Here is a 16,838-nt window from a genome sequence, read left to right as displayed (position 1 = left end):
CACACACACACACAGAGATATATATATGTTTGTTTGCCTTTAGAGAAGCTTTTATTTCTGCCTTTGTATTATAAAATTACCATTTTGTAGAAAGACTTATAAGATACATATTAATCATTTTACTGTAATTTAAAGGAATTTTTCCTGAAATATTTTTTTATTGATGACAAAATGTCTCCAATACTTCAAGCTTCATTTTTCACCAATATTTAGACCAGATTACTTGCCTGGCAATTCCCTACTGGTGTTTTGACACTTTAAATTGCAGATTCTCTCTATGCTAGTTAGTAATAGTTCATGTTAAATTTGCTTACTCACCTAAATTTTCTGAAGTATCATCATACTTATTTGTTGTCGATTTAAAATATGTCCTAGAGTTTGGGTTATGAAGAAGTAAGACAAATACTTACATAGAAAAAAAAAGTCTCATTAAAGAGCTCTTTCAGATCTACATATTTATCAACCTGTGAAAATGGATATATTTATAATTCTTGCTCATATATGTTAATTAATCCACATTCACACTGCAGGTTAAGAGGAGAAAATGCATCAAAGGACATGTTCTTTGGGGAAAGCTCTGAAAGTTCACTTAAATACCTCCCTTCTCCCCCTAAAAAAGACCAACAGACAAGAAAAGATTACATTTATTTTAAGCCCATTGCTGATAATTTCTAGCCACTGGGCATGCTCTAATCTGCATGGTTGCTATAGCTATTAGTTTTCAGCTGTAATATGAGCTACTCGTTTTCAGAAATCTAATTTTGATCTTGAATATTGCCGCAGGAAGATGATCACCTTGCCAAGGAAGCATCATGTAATATATCAGCTCATCAGCAGGGAGTGAAGAGGAAGTCTGATACACCACTGGGGTTCCCACTAGAACCTGGTCAAATACTGGAGAAGAATGAGGATAGCAGTAAAGTCAAACTCAAAATCAGAGTAAGAAATACAGGTTAAACCTGTATTAACAGTGTAGGATATTCACCTTCTTGTAAATCTTTTTGAATACTTGCAGTGGTTTTTCCTTAGCAGGAACACATGCGACAGACTGCATTATAAAACTCAAATGTCCTTCTGAGACATTCGAACCAAGCATTTAACTTATATTATCGCATAATTCTTCTCTATTTGGGGGAGGAACTATGTGTGCACGTTTCACCACAACTCATCACTTTTTCCCACAAAATAGGAGTAGATTTTAGTTGCTATTACATTTCCAGTAATTTCTAATTGGAGGCTGGACCACATAATCTTTTCTTTCTCTTAATATCTTTGAAGAAAGAAACTACTTTTTACTTTAAGATTATATGGGGGTATATCCTATGGCCTCTCTGCTACTTTTCCTAAGAGCTAAGATCCAAACATAACGTGATGTAATGGTTCTTTTGTTCCTCTGTTTTATGTGTGTGTGTGTTTTAGTTTTCAAGTTCTCAAGATGAGGAGGAGATTGATATGGATACTGTTCATGATAGCCAAGCCTTCATTTCCCATCATTTAAACATGCTTGAAAGGCCGTCAACTCCAGGTAAGATTAGTATTCTGCAATCATTGAGGAGATGGAGACATTGATTGATACCAGTTTTTTAATATGTGTTACTTTATTTTCAAATGAACAAATATAAAGTTTAAAATTAGCCAGCTTAAAATATTAAATTGTATCAGGTTGTAACATAAATTAGCAAAATAACAAATAGAAAAAGTGCTTCTTTTGACTGTTTTATTTTGATCTTTTTTAAGTATTTGCTTGTATAAAATCCATCATTCAGATTCTTTCTAGTAGCTCTGATTTCTTTTTTATGTGTGTATGTTGTAGACTTGACTTTATGTAACCATAGTTAGATTAATTTTTTTTAACTGCAGTTAATGCTGCTTGTAGCACCACTTTCTCTTTTTGCCTGCCTATCTCATATAATATTATGTCAGTCATTTTCATAGGTCATTCAAAAAGCATCATGTTTTCTTTTGAAAATACTACCTAAGGGCCGCGCATGGTGGCTCACGCCTGTAATCCCAGCACTTTGGGAGGCCGAGGCAGGTGGATCAGGAGGTCAGGAGTTCAAGACCAGCCTGGCCAAGATGAGGAAACCCCGTCTCTACTAAAAATACAAAAAAATTAGCCGGGCGTGGTGGCACGCACCTGTAATCCCAGCCACTCCGGAGGCTGAGGCAGAGAATTGCTTAAACCTGGAGGGGCAGAGGTTGCAGTGAGCCAAAATCGTGCCACTGCACTCCAGCCTGCGCAACAGAGCGAGACTCCATCTCAAAAAAAACAAAAAACAAACAAAAAAAACTACCTAAGACAACATAGAGAGTCAATATATTAAAATTTACCTTGTCATTTCCTTGTTGATAGACATTAGGTTGTTTTTCATTTTTATATATTGTTGGTAATTCTGCACTTTATCTTTTTCTTAAATTATGTTTCTTGGATAAATTCCCCAAAATGTATTATTAGTGAAAAGATTAATGTTAGCTATATTGTGAGATACATGTCTTTAGATTTTCATAGCTCTTGATACTTATTGCCATGTTTTTTGAGAGATTATACCAGTTCATATCATAAGCTTTTTCTAATTTTTAAGAAATAAAAGCCTTTGATTAAAGTTACGACATACAAATATCTGCGTACGTGCCACCCAAGTTAACATGTACACAATATATCATGCATGGATGTTTCCTATCTGCTTTATCCCTGGTCCTGTTCTGCCTTTCCACTACAAGTAACTACTATCTCACATTTTCTTTTTTTTTCTTTTTCCTTAATTTCATTCTGTTGCTTTTCTTTATAGTGTTCCACATAGGTATGTGATCCTGTATGTTTAGTTGCACTTGTTTTTTGAATTTTTTAAGAAATGGTATAACATGACTTGCTTTTTTTTACTCAGCATTATGTTTCTAAAATTCTTATTGGTATATAAATTGTAATTCATTAATTTTCTTTATGATCATTATCTGTCATAGCACTTGTCATCAGTGTAATAATTCAGAACTTTTAGAGTAACTGTAAAATAACTCATGTTTACTGTTTTTGTTTTTTGGGGGTTTTTTTGTTTTTTTTTTTTTAAGATGGAGTCTCACTGTGTCGCCCAGGCTAGAGTGCAGTAGTGCCGTCTCTGCTGACTGCAGCCTTTGCCTTCCGGGTTCAAGTGATTCTCTTGCCTCAGCCTCCCAAGTAGCTGGGACTACAGGCGCGCACCACCATGCCCGGCTAATTTTTGTATTTTTAGTAGAGACAGGCTTTTGCCATGTTGGCCAGGCTGGACTCAAACTCCTGACCTCAAGTGATTCGCCTGCTTTGGCCTCCTGAATTGTGGGGATTATAGGTGTGAGCTACCGCGCCCTTCCAGGTTTACTTTTTAATGCATTTCTTCTATTATGGGTATGACTGTTTGTCTCTTTTTTTCTGGGAAATGTTTCTATTTTTTTGTTTGGAAATCTTTTTCATTGCCCATGGTTGTTGTATTTTAGGATGTTTACATATGAATGAGATTTTTTTTCTCTTTCGTTTTTAACATGTTAATTTGTGCTAAAGACTTTATTACTCTGGTTGCTTTGCTTTTTATTTGGCTTTTTGTTTTAATTTTATTTATGAGACCTAAATTATTTTTTCATTATCTAGTAATCTAAGATGAGCTACTAGAATTTGAGAACTTGCTGCAGGTAGGACATGAATCTAAGATACATTTGAAGACTGATAGGTCATGAATTCTTTGGGTTTTATAGTTGAAGCTTAACAGTTATTTTATCTATTCTGTCCATTTAAGTAGACAAGTAGAGAAATGCTAAGTGACTTGCCCTGGATGACATACCCAGGTAGTGGCCAACTAAGGGCTAAATCTTAGGACAAGTGAAGGAATGTGACAAGTGAAGGATTTAAGACATAAAGAGATAAAATATCTTACTCAGAATGTATTTCTGATTTTTTTGATAAGTTTGGAATCAAAACCTCAATCTCCAGATTCCACTACAGTGCTGTTCACATTATGCAATTAGACCATTTTCTGTTTTAAATGTCTCCTATAGTCCCTAAACTATCTTGGATCTATTTGTTGAGTAAATTTTATAATGGTATTTGTTACCAAAATTTGGGGGGCTGGGCAAACTACTCTATACAGAGTTCCACATAAATAATAAAAAATATGAAATGGTTCCTGCCCCAGAATACAGGGTTTAATTTATATGTTCAGTAAGTCATTCAAGCTTATTGCCTCTCTTGAATGCTTATTCTACTCAGACTTAAGCTTACAGGAACCATGACAAAGGATTAAATTAAATGAGATTTTTAGTAGTTTTAAAATAGTTTTTTTTTTTCTTCTAAAGACACAGAGTCGCACTCTGTGGCCCAGGCTAGATTACAGTGACATGATCATAGCTCACTCCAACCTCGAACTCCTGGGCTCAATACATCCTCCCACCTCAGCCTCCCAAGTAACTAGGACCACAGGTACATGCCACCATACCTGGCTGATTTTATTTATTTATTTATTTTCTGTAGTAGAGATGTGGTCTCACTGTGATGGCTAGGCTGGTCTTGAACTCCTGGCCTCAAGCGATCCTCCCTCCTCAGCCTCCCAAAGCATTGCCATTAAAGGTGTGAGCCACCCTACCCAGCTAGTATTCTTTCAACTGTTAGAATTTTACTGTGGATGAACTGTTTCTGTCTTTAAGGCTAGTTTATAAAAACCTGTCAGCCTTTTTTTTCTTTTGGGAAACAAAGAAATAAATCCCTCTTTTTTTCTCGTTTGGCATTTTAGGGCTCTCGAAGTATCGGCCAGCTAGCTCCCGATCTGCTTTAATACCCCAGCACTCAACAGGCTGTGACAGCACACCCACCACAAAACCCCAGTGGAGTTTGGAACTTGCACGGAAGGGAACAGGTAAAAATAATTAATCAGAATTAATATTATTTTGTTGAAGAACAAACCTATAAATGTAATAGAGTTACTTCATCAACTTTAAAAAACCCTTTAAAATTACAGATCTTAGGATTTGGCTTTTTTTGTAATACATTGAGCTTATATTATCTAACTTTAAAGACTATTTTAAAATAGACTTTTCTTTTTCAAAAGTCATGTATTCCTATTATAGAAAACTTGGAAATAACAGAAAATTAAGTGAGAAAAAAAAAATCCCCCATATGCCATTTAAAGATAATTTAAAAGATAATGCCATTTAATTATTATGAACATTTTGCTCTTTCTTTGCCATGCTTTTTCTAAGAATATTATGACAAATGTCAACTTCAATAGAAACCGTTTAATTTGTACCTTTATAAAAAAGATATAAAGGCATGAAATAAAAAATCAACCACTTATCCCCCACTCATATAATTGGTGATTCATTCATGAAGACTTGATGCTATATTCCCTTATATCATTTCACAGTAATTGGGCTTAAGTTTGTGAAATGTAATTTAATTCAGATGTGTTTGTTACATTGTTTTCTGCTTATTCTGTTTCATCACTTACAAAGAAAGGATTATAATCCAAATGAAGTGCAAACATTTGATGCAGATGAACTACCGTGAAACAAAGATTCAGTCCTCAAAATCTGAAGGAACAGGGAGTGAAAAAACAAGATACATAAACAAAATCATTTTTAAAGAATAGTTTTTCCAGAAGTAGACAGACTTTACAGTCTGTGAACTTCTGATTATATTCCAGTTGATGGATTTTGGTTATATAAATTATGTTTTTATCTAATATTTTAAAGAGTGCTGTTTATTGCTTTGAGGAACTTATGAATCAACTGTTATTAATAGGGGACTTCAAGCAAAAGCAGCACGTTAAACTGTTTTGATGTTGAGACCCCCCAGACTGTTGATTACTTACCGTTCTTTGTGTGTTCTGTGCATTTATTGGAATAGATTCACCCAAAATATGTTTCAGAAGGAAATCAGCTGGGGACTTTAGCCCTTACTTTAATGAGTGAATTTTGATATTTCTTGGCCCTTCCAGAATTTTTGTATTCTTTTGGTTTTGGTTTTGGTTTTGGTGTAATTTTGCTTTATTATCATTATGCTTATTGAAATTGTACTAGATGTAAAGAATTTTCTACATTTTTAAACATTATAAAGCTTAGAGAATTTCAAACTCCTTGACACAGTTTGAGGAGGATGCTTCTGCTTACCTTTAAAAGAAAAAATTCTCTCTGAATTTCCAAGAGTCTAATCAATTTCTGTTCCAAAAAGAGTCAGAATACGTTTGGTTTTTCTTAGCAGTGTGGCACATTAACCTATGTAGAAGCAAATCTGAACACTTTTTTTGTGCCCACCAGTGTGCCTTTTTTATCATTGTTCCTTATTGCTTTTAAAAATACATTTTCACTTTTTTTCAGGTCTTTATTTATAGGCTTTTAGTTCTCATGACATCATATGGGAAGACAAAAGAAACACAGCCCTAATGGTGGGGAATAGGAATGCATTAACATTTTAATTTTGGCTGCTGTTAGTGTAGGGTCCTTTCTTGGCATGAGGCAAAAATGTATACCAGTTAGATGGACTGATCTAGTAATCATAACTTTGAATATATTCTTTAATGTGACTATAATTTCCTTTAAATGTGCTTTTGCTATTCAGTACTCTGAGGCCACTGAGCAAGTCTTAAAATTCAACAGTGATATTATAAGAATTTAGAAAACCTTCATTTTACAAAAACAGTGTTTTGAAGGTTTATTTGTAAATATATTTATTTTAGAATTTTGAATGCAGTTTTTCTGTAGTTTTTTCTTTTCTTTCTTTTTTTTTTTTTTTTTTTGAGACAATCTTGCTCTATCACCTAGGCTGGAATGCAGTGATGTGATCTTGGCTCACTGCAACCTCTGCCTCCTGGGTTCAAGTGATTCTCATGCCTCTGCTTCCTGAGTAGCTGGGATTACAGGCGTGCATCACCACACCCGGCTAATTTTTTTTTTTTTTTTTTTTTTTTAGTACAGACAGGATTTCACTATATTGGCTAGGCTAGTCTCAAACCACTGGCCTCAAGTGATCACCAGCCTCAGCCTCCCAAAGTGCTAGGATCACAGGCATGAGCCACCAGGCCTGGCAACATTGTTGTATTTGTTAAGTAACTTTCCCAAAATAGCTGGACAAAAACCTTACAACTCCTACCATACATCAGGAATACAAATATCAAACCTAGCCCTTGTGTGTATCGACGTTTCTGTGAGAAGATTCACTCAGAGCTCCAACTTTTGACATATGGGAAGCACAACTTTAGCCTAACCCAAGTCAAGTCAAAATGACAGTGAAAAAGGAATTTCTTCTCTTCCTGCCTCCCAGCAGGAGCTGAAGATCTCTTACCATGGCAGCCGCCTTTCTTGGGGTTGAGAGTTGCCCTTTCTTGGAGTTGAGAGTTGCGGGTTTAGGAGAGAGACAGCACTGGTGAGGGAAGCTGTGACCTCTCTTCAGTCTCTAGGGATTCTAGATTAGAGGTCACAAATGAGGTTTTTTGGCCCATATGCAGTTCATCAAGCTGAGGCATCTTCCTGTAAGTCTCACAAAAGTTTTTTAACTAGATAACTAAAAATAAAGAGGTTACACATAAAAATATGGACTTCCTTTTACTCTGATGGAAGACATTCGGGAAACAAAGAAAAAAGAAATTCTGGATTTATAGCTTTTCTTGAAAAAGAGTGAGAGGCCCTTTTAGTAAGGCATATTCATCTCTTATGCTGCACCCAGTAGTCTGTTTACTCATTTATGCTGTTCCTCAGGTAAAGGCTTTTGAGTTTCCAGCCTCTGCTTTTTATTTTATTTTATTTTAATTTAATTTAATTTAATTTTAATTTTATTTATTATTTGTGAGTTGAGATGAAGTCCTAGATGGCCCCCTTAGAGCCAAGGAGCCAGATGATAATTGAGAACTGGAATGTGTTACAGACCTTGTCTAGGAGGGATAGAAAAAGAATGTGGGTTTAAAGAAGAGACGGAAACTGTTAAGTAGAGGACACGTTATGGTTTACTTTTTAACCTTGCTTCCCCAGTTTTCCCTTTCCTTGCATTTGATAGTAGAATATTTTAGGGCAGGATCATATGTGGGTATTAGATTAAGCCATTGGGATGAGAAGGGAGAAATGGCAAGAGTATTTTCCTTCATTACTTTATTATTTATTTTCCTTTTCCTGAGGTAAGGAAGGGGATACAGAGAAATGGCCATTATGGTTCCCATGGCTTTAGGAATGAACATACAATATTCTCTCCCTTCTCACCACAGCAGCTCCCTGTCTACTACTGCAGAGCCTGAGGTGACTGGACTGTCTGCCAGGTTGCTGTAGGGATTGCAGTGCTGGAGAGGAGAGGCCAGGCAAGGGGAACAAGGAGCAAGGGAATTCCCTAGTGGTTTTTGTGGGAAGGAAGCAGAGAGTTTCTGCAGCTGCCTCGCTAGGGCTGCAGTATTATGTAATGCCTTCTTGCATAAGTCAGAAGAACACAATTCTGGTAAATTTTTTAATTTAAAAAAAAAAAAAACACAACTTTTTTAAAGCTTGAGAGCTTGCCCTAGAGGTCTTTCTTTTGAAACTAATATGAAAAACAGACTTTGATTTTTTTATCCTTAAATTATAATGATATAATTCTACATTTTTTTACAGTGATCTAAACAATCTGAAGAACAGAACTTACACCTTTCCTAATGAAAACTGCAGGTTTTGTGTTAAATTTAAATGTTTACCTAAGGTGAATGAATTTACTGGAATTAGCAGATTATTCACGGTTTCTTATCAGCACTTTCATCACATGGGCTGAAAAGCTTCCACATTAGACTTACATTAAGTACCTCTTTCTGTTTGTTTTACATTTGTTAACTCGACTGCAGCTAACCCTTATCCATGGTGCGTTTTATTTGGTCTCCAGGAAAGATTTTACATTAGTAGAACAATACAACTCTGAACATCTCTTTTGTTCTTTCCATATAACATGAAATAGGAAAAATTTTTTTATTGTGAACTAAATGTATCTCCTTTCTCTGATGTATTTGCTATTTAGAAGAGTTATGTGTATTTCACCTTAGTAAAAGGACTTTCATTAGCCTAAAGATGAGTGGTGCCTGTGGATGGACAAGTTAGCAGGCGTCTTGTAAACCCCTGAAAGGATATGTGAAATTATGTGTGTAAATGTTTGTATCAAGGGATGGTAATATATGTATTGTCTTGATAGAGTTCTATAGATGACTTCATTATGCTCCTGTGAAAGTAAACTTTTGTGTGTCCCAAATCTAATTATAAGGAAATTACACTTTCTTACCACCTTAGATTAGACCTGGTAAACATTATTTAGGAAAGATAGATAATAAGCAAAACATATATATGTACATATATATATAGAATAAAAGAATATATAAACATATATTCTCTATATAGAGAGGGAATAAATAAAACATACTATATATACAATTGTATATATAATATATATACTTATACTACATACAATTATAGTATATAGTATACAATTATAGTAAATAGTATAAATGAAAACTTAAGAGCTAAAGGTTGTTGGTGATGATAGGGTAGCACAGATCATTTGTTCTCCTGTTACTGCCAATTAATATATTTGTATATGTGTCTTTTCACATATGCATGAGCATATTAACGGGATTAAATTTCTAGAAAACTTTCTAAAGGAATATAAGCATGTAACACTTTCATGGTATTGCCAGATTGCTTTAATTTCTCCTTTAAAAAAAAGCTTTGGGCCAGGCACAGTGGCTCATGCCTGTAATTCCCGCACTTTGGGAGGCCAAGGTAGGTGGATCATTTGAGGTCAGGAGTTCAAGACCAGCCTGACCAACATGGTGAAATCCCGCTTCTACTAAAAATACAAAAATTAGCCGGGCGTGGTGGTACGCACCTGTAATCCCAGCTACTCGGGAGGCTGAGGCAGGAGAATCTCTGGGAGGCGGAGGTTGCAGTGAGCTGAAAGCATGCCACTGCACTCCAGCCTGGGCGACAGAGCGAGACTCTGTCTCCAAAAAAAAGAAAGGAAAGAAAAAGAAAAAAGCTTTATTATAGAGAACTGTAAAGTAGTCAGACAAGTATAATGAGGCCCCTGTATGTATTACTCAGCTTCAACAATAATTGGTTCATGGTCAGTCTTATTTAATCTTACCCATTTCTACCCTTCTGAATATTTTGAAGTGAATCCCAAATATCATATAATTTTATTCATAAATTATTTAGTATGTATCTCTAAAAGGTAGCACTTTAAAAAGTCATAACCACAGTAATGTTATACCTAAAAAAAGTACTAATTCTTTTATGTCATTAAATATCCAGTCACTGTTTAAATTTCAGTTGACTCTAAATGCCATTATTTATTTTTATTTTTTACAATTTATTTGTTTAAATCAGTGTCCACATAAGGTCCACATTCCAGTTGGCTGATACAGCCTTTGTATCTTTTTTAATCTAACATTTCTAGTTCATACCTCTTTTCTTTTCCTCCCTTACAATGTATTTGTTAAAGAAGCCAGGGTTTTGTTCTGTACTTTTTATTCTAATGTTTCCAACTCATACCTCTTTTCTTTTCCTCTCTTGCCATGTATTTGTTAAAGAAACTAGGTTTTGTTCTGTACTTTTCAAGTCTGTATTTTATTAATTTTATACCCATGATATAATTAGCATGTTAAGTTCTCTAGTTTCTGTCAATTTGTAGTTGTACCTAGAATTCTTGTTGGATTCAGGTTTATAAAGGGTGTGTGTTCTTTAGTCTGGAAGCATACAATGTCTGGTTGACTCTTTGAGGTTAACCACTATAGATGTTCAACCCAGATTCCTTAATTCATTAAGTTGCAAGATAGTGATATTTCAATTTATACTTTCATTTTTATTTATAAGCTGGATTACTTCTGTAAAGCTAAATTTCTCCTCGTTTACTATTACCCAGTGGTATAAGTCTATAGGAAAACAAAGCTTAATTATTCTATGTATTTAATAATTTTCAAAATAATGAGTTATTGACTAGCAATCTCCAATGCTGATCAGTCATTTTCAGTCTGTCACAATTATTGTCCTTATCATATTCAGTTTGTTCCATCTTTGGACTGAATTCATTTGACAAGACTTTAACTTCTTTGCAGTTACACCCTGTGTTTCAAGCTCATCTTGTAAATATTCTGCCATAGACCTGAGATTAGCCATTTGTCCTAGGAGCCCTGGTTTCTAACTCCTTTGTCCTTGGTGCTAACTAATCCATTGTCTTCTTAGTAGACTTCATGTATCTCAAGAGAAATGCAAGATTTATTACCAATATTTCTTTGATGCAAAGTGTAAGGCCACTGTCTAGACAAAAAAATTGGATTCACTTTTGAAGTGGTTTTAAGTATTCTTTGGAAAGATTATACCTACAAATGCTCATTTGCCCATTAGGCAACTGAGAAGTACAGGTTCCAACATAATGATTGGCTTTCTGCAATCCAAGTAGTTTGGTAGGTATTTAGGATTAAATGATAAAACTTCTCTCTTCTCTGAAATGCAGAAGAGAACCTTAAGCTCCCAAGAGTGCAGACAGCCAACGAGAAAGCTGCAAAGTCTGTTGATATAGAATGATTAAATAATGAGATGGAAGCTAAAGGAATTTGTTCATGAGACTTTAAAGCTTCTTATTACTTGTTATCACCCACCTGTGTATTCTGTTAGGTGTTGGCCTATTTTCCCATATTTATAGAATCAGGAACATATTCATGCAATTTATGTATTAAAATCTGAATTAAAATATGGTAGCATATATGGCTGAAACTAAATCAGATAATCTCTCAATATTTTTGTTCTTTTAAAGAATATCTGGGTGCCAATTATTACAGAAGAAATAGTTCCCCAAACTTGCCTCTATATATAAATAAGATATTTAGCTTTTACTTTAGTATTAGTTTTGGCTTTATTACAAAGATCATTAGTATAAGAAATAGAATTTGAGGATACTAAAATGTGAATAATCTGTGAGCACAGAAACTTTAATTTGTTCACATGTTCTAAAATATTAGAGCAGTGCCTAACACAGAGGAAGTACAGGAGTCAAATACCACTTGAATGGATGAGCTATAATAGTTTTTGTGCATTATTCTTCTCTCCTCAAAATCAGTGACCTTCAGGTTGTATTTAGTTGTACTAAGCTCACTTGACATTTAAAAAGAAACACAACTGTATAATTCTGTTATATTAATTCATTCATTCATTTAACAAGCTTTGTTAAGGGGGCGTGCTAGGGGATGATAGAAACTGTGCTATATGTTGGGACACAAAGATGAAAAAGACAGACTTCCTGTCCTCAAGAGGCTATCAGTTTAATGGAAGAGACTCAAAGACAACAGAAATACAGCAGTCCATGTTTGTGTAGATGGACACTGTAGCATCGTGGTTAAGATTAAGACCCTGGAGTCAGGCTCTTCAGATTTGTAGCTCAGACCCGCCAGTACCACCTTGGGCAAATTACTTAAATCTCTCTTTGACTTAATTCCCGTATCTGTATTATGCTGTGGAAACATGAAGGAACCAGTTCCTTTGGGAAATTTGAAGAAAATCTTTCAAAGAAACATTTGAGTTAGGTTTTAAATTATTGAAGAGACTAAAATGTTCTTTGTTTCGTTATCTCTTCCTTTAGGTTGCAGCTTAACCATTACTTTCCTGGAGAACTTTGCCTCTCTGATCCCCCCTTCCCCCAACTAATTTAAGTCTCCTATTGTGCTCCTGTTCCACTTTATGTTTTGCCTTTTTATTTACTCAGGTTCACTTACTCAATTTATTTCTTATTTGCTAGTCTGCAATCTCCTAGGAGGGAGGAGGGCTGATATCTGTCTAGTTTATCCATATTTTCCCCAGTTCCAATTAGTTTCTGATGTTTGTTAAATGAGTATATCAGTTAAACAAGGAATAAGGAAAGAAGGACATCCCAAGCATAGGGAATAGCATTTAGAAATACACAGTGTTATGAAAGGTTTAGCCTAGAGTAGTATATAGAAAGGAAGAATGGGAGGCTGGAAAGGTAACTTCAGGACAGATTATGAACTGTCAATAAGTAAAATTAGTACTGCAATGTAATTTTTAGAAAGCTTCTGTGGTGATATCTGTTTTGGTGAAAACCATGATTTGGGGGCAGGTTTGGATCAAAATTAGTGCTGAGAAATTTACTTTTTTAAAAAAAGAAACTACATTGAAATCTATTTTAGTGAAAAGTCTTTTTTTTTTTTAAGCTAGTTTGGATTAATATATATAATATATATTTTCAGAAATTCCTGCACTGAAGTCCAAGGAGTTTGTCTTTTGTCCTGTCAGTAGAACCAACTGGGTTTTTAAGCAGATAAAAAGCAGCTTTGTTTGGGAAGACCATGATGCAGCAGGGTTTCCCAGCCTGGACACTGTTGACATTTTAGGCATAATTCTTTGTTGGAGGTATAGGGGTGTGTTGTGCATTTTAAGATGTTTGCCAGCATCTCTGGCCTCTACTCGTAGGATGTCAGTAACAAAATATCTCTGAACATTGCCAATTGCCAATTTTGTCCCTTTGGGGGCAGAATCACCCCTGGTGATCTGAGAACCACTGCTGTGAACTACATATACATTAGACACTTAACCCATAAGGTAATTCAGGCAGAGAAACCTTAGTGACTAGGAGGAGACTAGTACCAAGTACCTATAATACTAGTACCCATAACCCCGATGAGGTGAGGTGGTCTGAATTAATACAGTTGCAGACTGGATTAGGATGGGGGGTGGATTTAAGAGATACTTATGAGAATCAACAAGATTTGGTAACCAGGTAGCTCTGGAAGGGAGGGAATCTGAGATGAATCTTGGGCTTAAGTTGGCTGCATGTAAAGCAATGCCATTAACCTATAGTAATAGAGATTTGTTTCTCAGAGTATGGCCCAAGGATTATAGGCCTGTGGGTCTGGAGGAAAAAGCAAATCTGTACACTAGAGTTGGAGAACTACTATTATAGATTCCTAGACTGATAGAATGTTAAAACTGTAGAGAACCTTTGAGGACATTTGATCTAGATTTTTAGATGATAAACTAGGCCCAGAGAGATGAAGTATAGCTAAAGGCTAACAGGACAACCTAGTCTAGAGTATGGGCCTGCTAATTCTGTTTCTTTCTTTGTACTGACACTACTCTCATCTGTGTAGAGAGACAGATGTTCCCTTTATAGACTCCCCACCTTTTCTGGGTTTCCTAAGCTGTGTGTTCTGAATCTTCTTAGAGTTCATGTTGTCTATCCCTAGAAATTGTCTTAAGGAGCTATACAAATGTTTGATTTTCACTGAGATACCATTATCAGTAGCTAGAATATCATGTTTATGTGTATATCAGTTGTTCTCCAGATGGCACAAAGAAAATAGAGTCATCCCTTGCTATACACAGGGGGGATTAGTTCCAAGACCCCTCCCCGGTGTACGAAAATCCATGCATACTCAAGCCCTGCAGTCAGCCCATATGAGAAACCAGCTTTTCTATCTATACGCAGGTTTGCATCCTTCAAATCTGTATTTTCAATCTGCGTTTGGTTAAAAACAAAAAAAGTCCACATATAAATGGGCTCATGCAGTTCAAACCCATGTTGATCAAGGGTCAACTGTATTGTCATCTCCCCCTCCCCATTACCTTAGAGCAGAAATGTAGTTGACTCTATCACCCAGGCTGGAGTGCAGTGGCATGATCTCAGCTCACTGCAACCTTGGCCTCCCAGGTTCAAGTGATTCTCCTACCTCAGCCTCTCGAGTACCTGGGATTACAGGCGCCCGCCACCATGCCTGGCTAATTTTTGTATTTTTGGTAAAGATGGAATTTCACCACATTGGCCAGGCTGGTTTTGAACTCCTGACCTCAAGTGATCCACCCACCTTGGCCTCCCAAAGTACCAGGATTACAGGAGTGAGCCACCGCGCCCAGCCCCAGTGTGAGTCTTAACCTATAACACCATGTGTAATATTGTTTTTTCATAATTCTTAGAAAATATTAATTTTTAAAAGATTATTTGGTAACACACTGGTATATGGCTGAATCGGTAGACTACAAGGGACTATATATTCAACTTCCTGGCCACAATGCTGAAAAACTGTGTGTAACTAATTACATGTCTTATTTAGATACTTCTCTCATTCCTAATAGAAGTGATAAAAATTTAGGAATCCCTCTTTACATACTGTCATCACCTTCCTCCTTCTTTATTCTGGCTTTCCCTATTATCAACAGGAATTCATTTGGGTATTTTTAATCTTGAAGGTAAAGAACAATCACCTTTGGAGATGGGTATGCATCCAGTGGCAAGCGCTCCACTCTCAGTCTTTACTAAGGAATCTACAGCCTCCAAACACAGTGACCACCATCACCACCATCACCATGAGCACAAGAAAAAGAAGAAGAAGCACAAACATAAGCACAAACACAAGCATAAGCATGACAGTAAAGAAAAGGACAAGGAGCCTTTCACTTTCTCCAGCCCTGCCAGTGGCAGGTCTATTCGTTCTCCTTCCCTTTCAGACTGAGAAGGGGACAAAGAGACCTTTCCTTCCATGTCCAGAAGAATGTATGTAACTAAAGCTTTGTCCTCTCTGATGAATGATAAAAGGGAGGGGGGAAAGGATTTGCCTCTCCTACAGAAATTCTGAATTCATTTAAGTTCTAAGCATTTGATTTACATTATTTATACAGTTGGGATCTAATTAGGAAAATGTGTTTTGTAGTTCTGGATAGACTATTTCTTCCGCTGTTTCCTCCTCAAAACACACACACAGAGCAAACTCCTTTTCATAAAAGCCCTCATATCCACTGGCAGTCCCCATTCGCATCATGCTCTCCATGTGTACTGCCAGAGTCAATTATGTTTGAAAGCCTTTGGTGGATGTTATGGGGCAAAGTATGATTTACACAGAAGCAACTGCCAAATCCGTGGTGCAACGACTATCTCCAGTGAAATATTGTATAACACCATTTGGAACTACTGAAAAGACAGAGGCTTTTCTACAGGGCTCTTCCTTATTGCACCATTTTTGTATTAACCATAGAAACTAAGCATCAGAATTTATGTACAAAGAATATGTTATTTTTCCTTTTGCTCTGAAATACTGAGATTTGGGGAAGCAATTCTTTTTAAAAAAAATTTTGAATAACTATCTTTTGATAACACATTCGGCGGTTATGATGTTGGAATTTAGCAGAACTATCAAATCCAAAATTGTTTTCAAATCAAGATGTTTAAATTATAAGTTGTTTTGTTTTCCAGTAAGTATGAATGAAAATATTCATATGTAAAATATGTTTTGCTAAATTTGGGCAATTTACACACCCAACATTTACTTTTTCCAAAATTATTTCTGTGGGACACAAAGTATACCTTTAAAAAGGTGACCTTATATATTGTTTATTAACATAGAAATAGACAATTTGGCTCTCATACCATAAGCATTTTAAAACACATATGAAACGTTTTGATTTCATTGTATGGTGGTGTGTTTTTATTTTTATTTCTGAATTTTCCATACGCTTTAATACTTGTATAAGAATATTTTTATATCTGTTCCATTTTTATCATTTCCCTTATCGTTAGAAAGTTTGACAAAAATACTTGAATATTGGTTCTCTAAATATACTTTTAGTTGTGTTTAACTTGTTTAATAAATAACTTTTTAAGTTGATCATTCTGTCTTTGTAGCTTTTTATATCTTGTGTTACCTTCTTGTGTGTGTATATGTAATAAACCTCTCCACATACTTTGCAGAGAGCTTTGTGAATAGGTGGGATCAGCTACTCAGGAGGCTGAGGCACGAAAATTGCTTGAACCCGGGAGGCAGAGGTTACAGTGAGCTGAGATTGTGCCACTGCACTCTGGCCTGGGCGACAGAGTGAGA

At 35.7% G+C, this 16,838-nt stretch overlaps 1 protein-coding gene across 2 annotated transcripts in view; it reads left to right on the top strand.

Annotated features, from left to right (window-relative positions):
• Positions 1 to 16,628, top strand: part of TAF2 (TATA-box binding protein associated factor 2) — a 105,154-nt gene extending 88,526 nt beyond the window's left edge. Inside the window, exons 24-27 of one of the 2 annotated variants that reach the window (XM_025394723.1) lie at positions 784 to 939; positions 1,420 to 1,525; positions 4,755 to 4,877; positions 15,214 to 16,628. In XM_025394723.1, coding sequence (XP_025250508.1) covers positions 784 to 939; positions 1,420 to 1,525; positions 4,755 to 4,877; positions 15,214 to 15,476 — 648 coding nt within the window. In that variant the 3' untranslated portion in view covers positions 15,477 to 16,628. The remainder of the gene's footprint in view (positions 1 to 783; positions 940 to 1,419; positions 1,526 to 4,754; positions 4,878 to 15,213) is intronic. The other variant, XM_025394724.1, reaches the window with a different exon arrangement.
• The last annotated feature ends 210 nt before the right edge of the window (positions 16,629 to 16,838 follow it).

This window comes from Theropithecus gelada, chromosome 8 (genome assembly GCF_003255815.1).
Source record: "Theropithecus gelada isolate Dixy chromosome 8, Tgel_1.0, whole genome shotgun sequence".
In the NCBI taxonomy this organism is placed as follows: domain Eukaryota; kingdom Metazoa; phylum Chordata; class Mammalia; order Primates; family Cercopithecidae; genus Theropithecus; species Theropithecus gelada.
The sequence above is the reverse complement of the archived record's forward strand: the minus strand, read 5'-3'. Positions and strand labels throughout refer to the sequence as shown.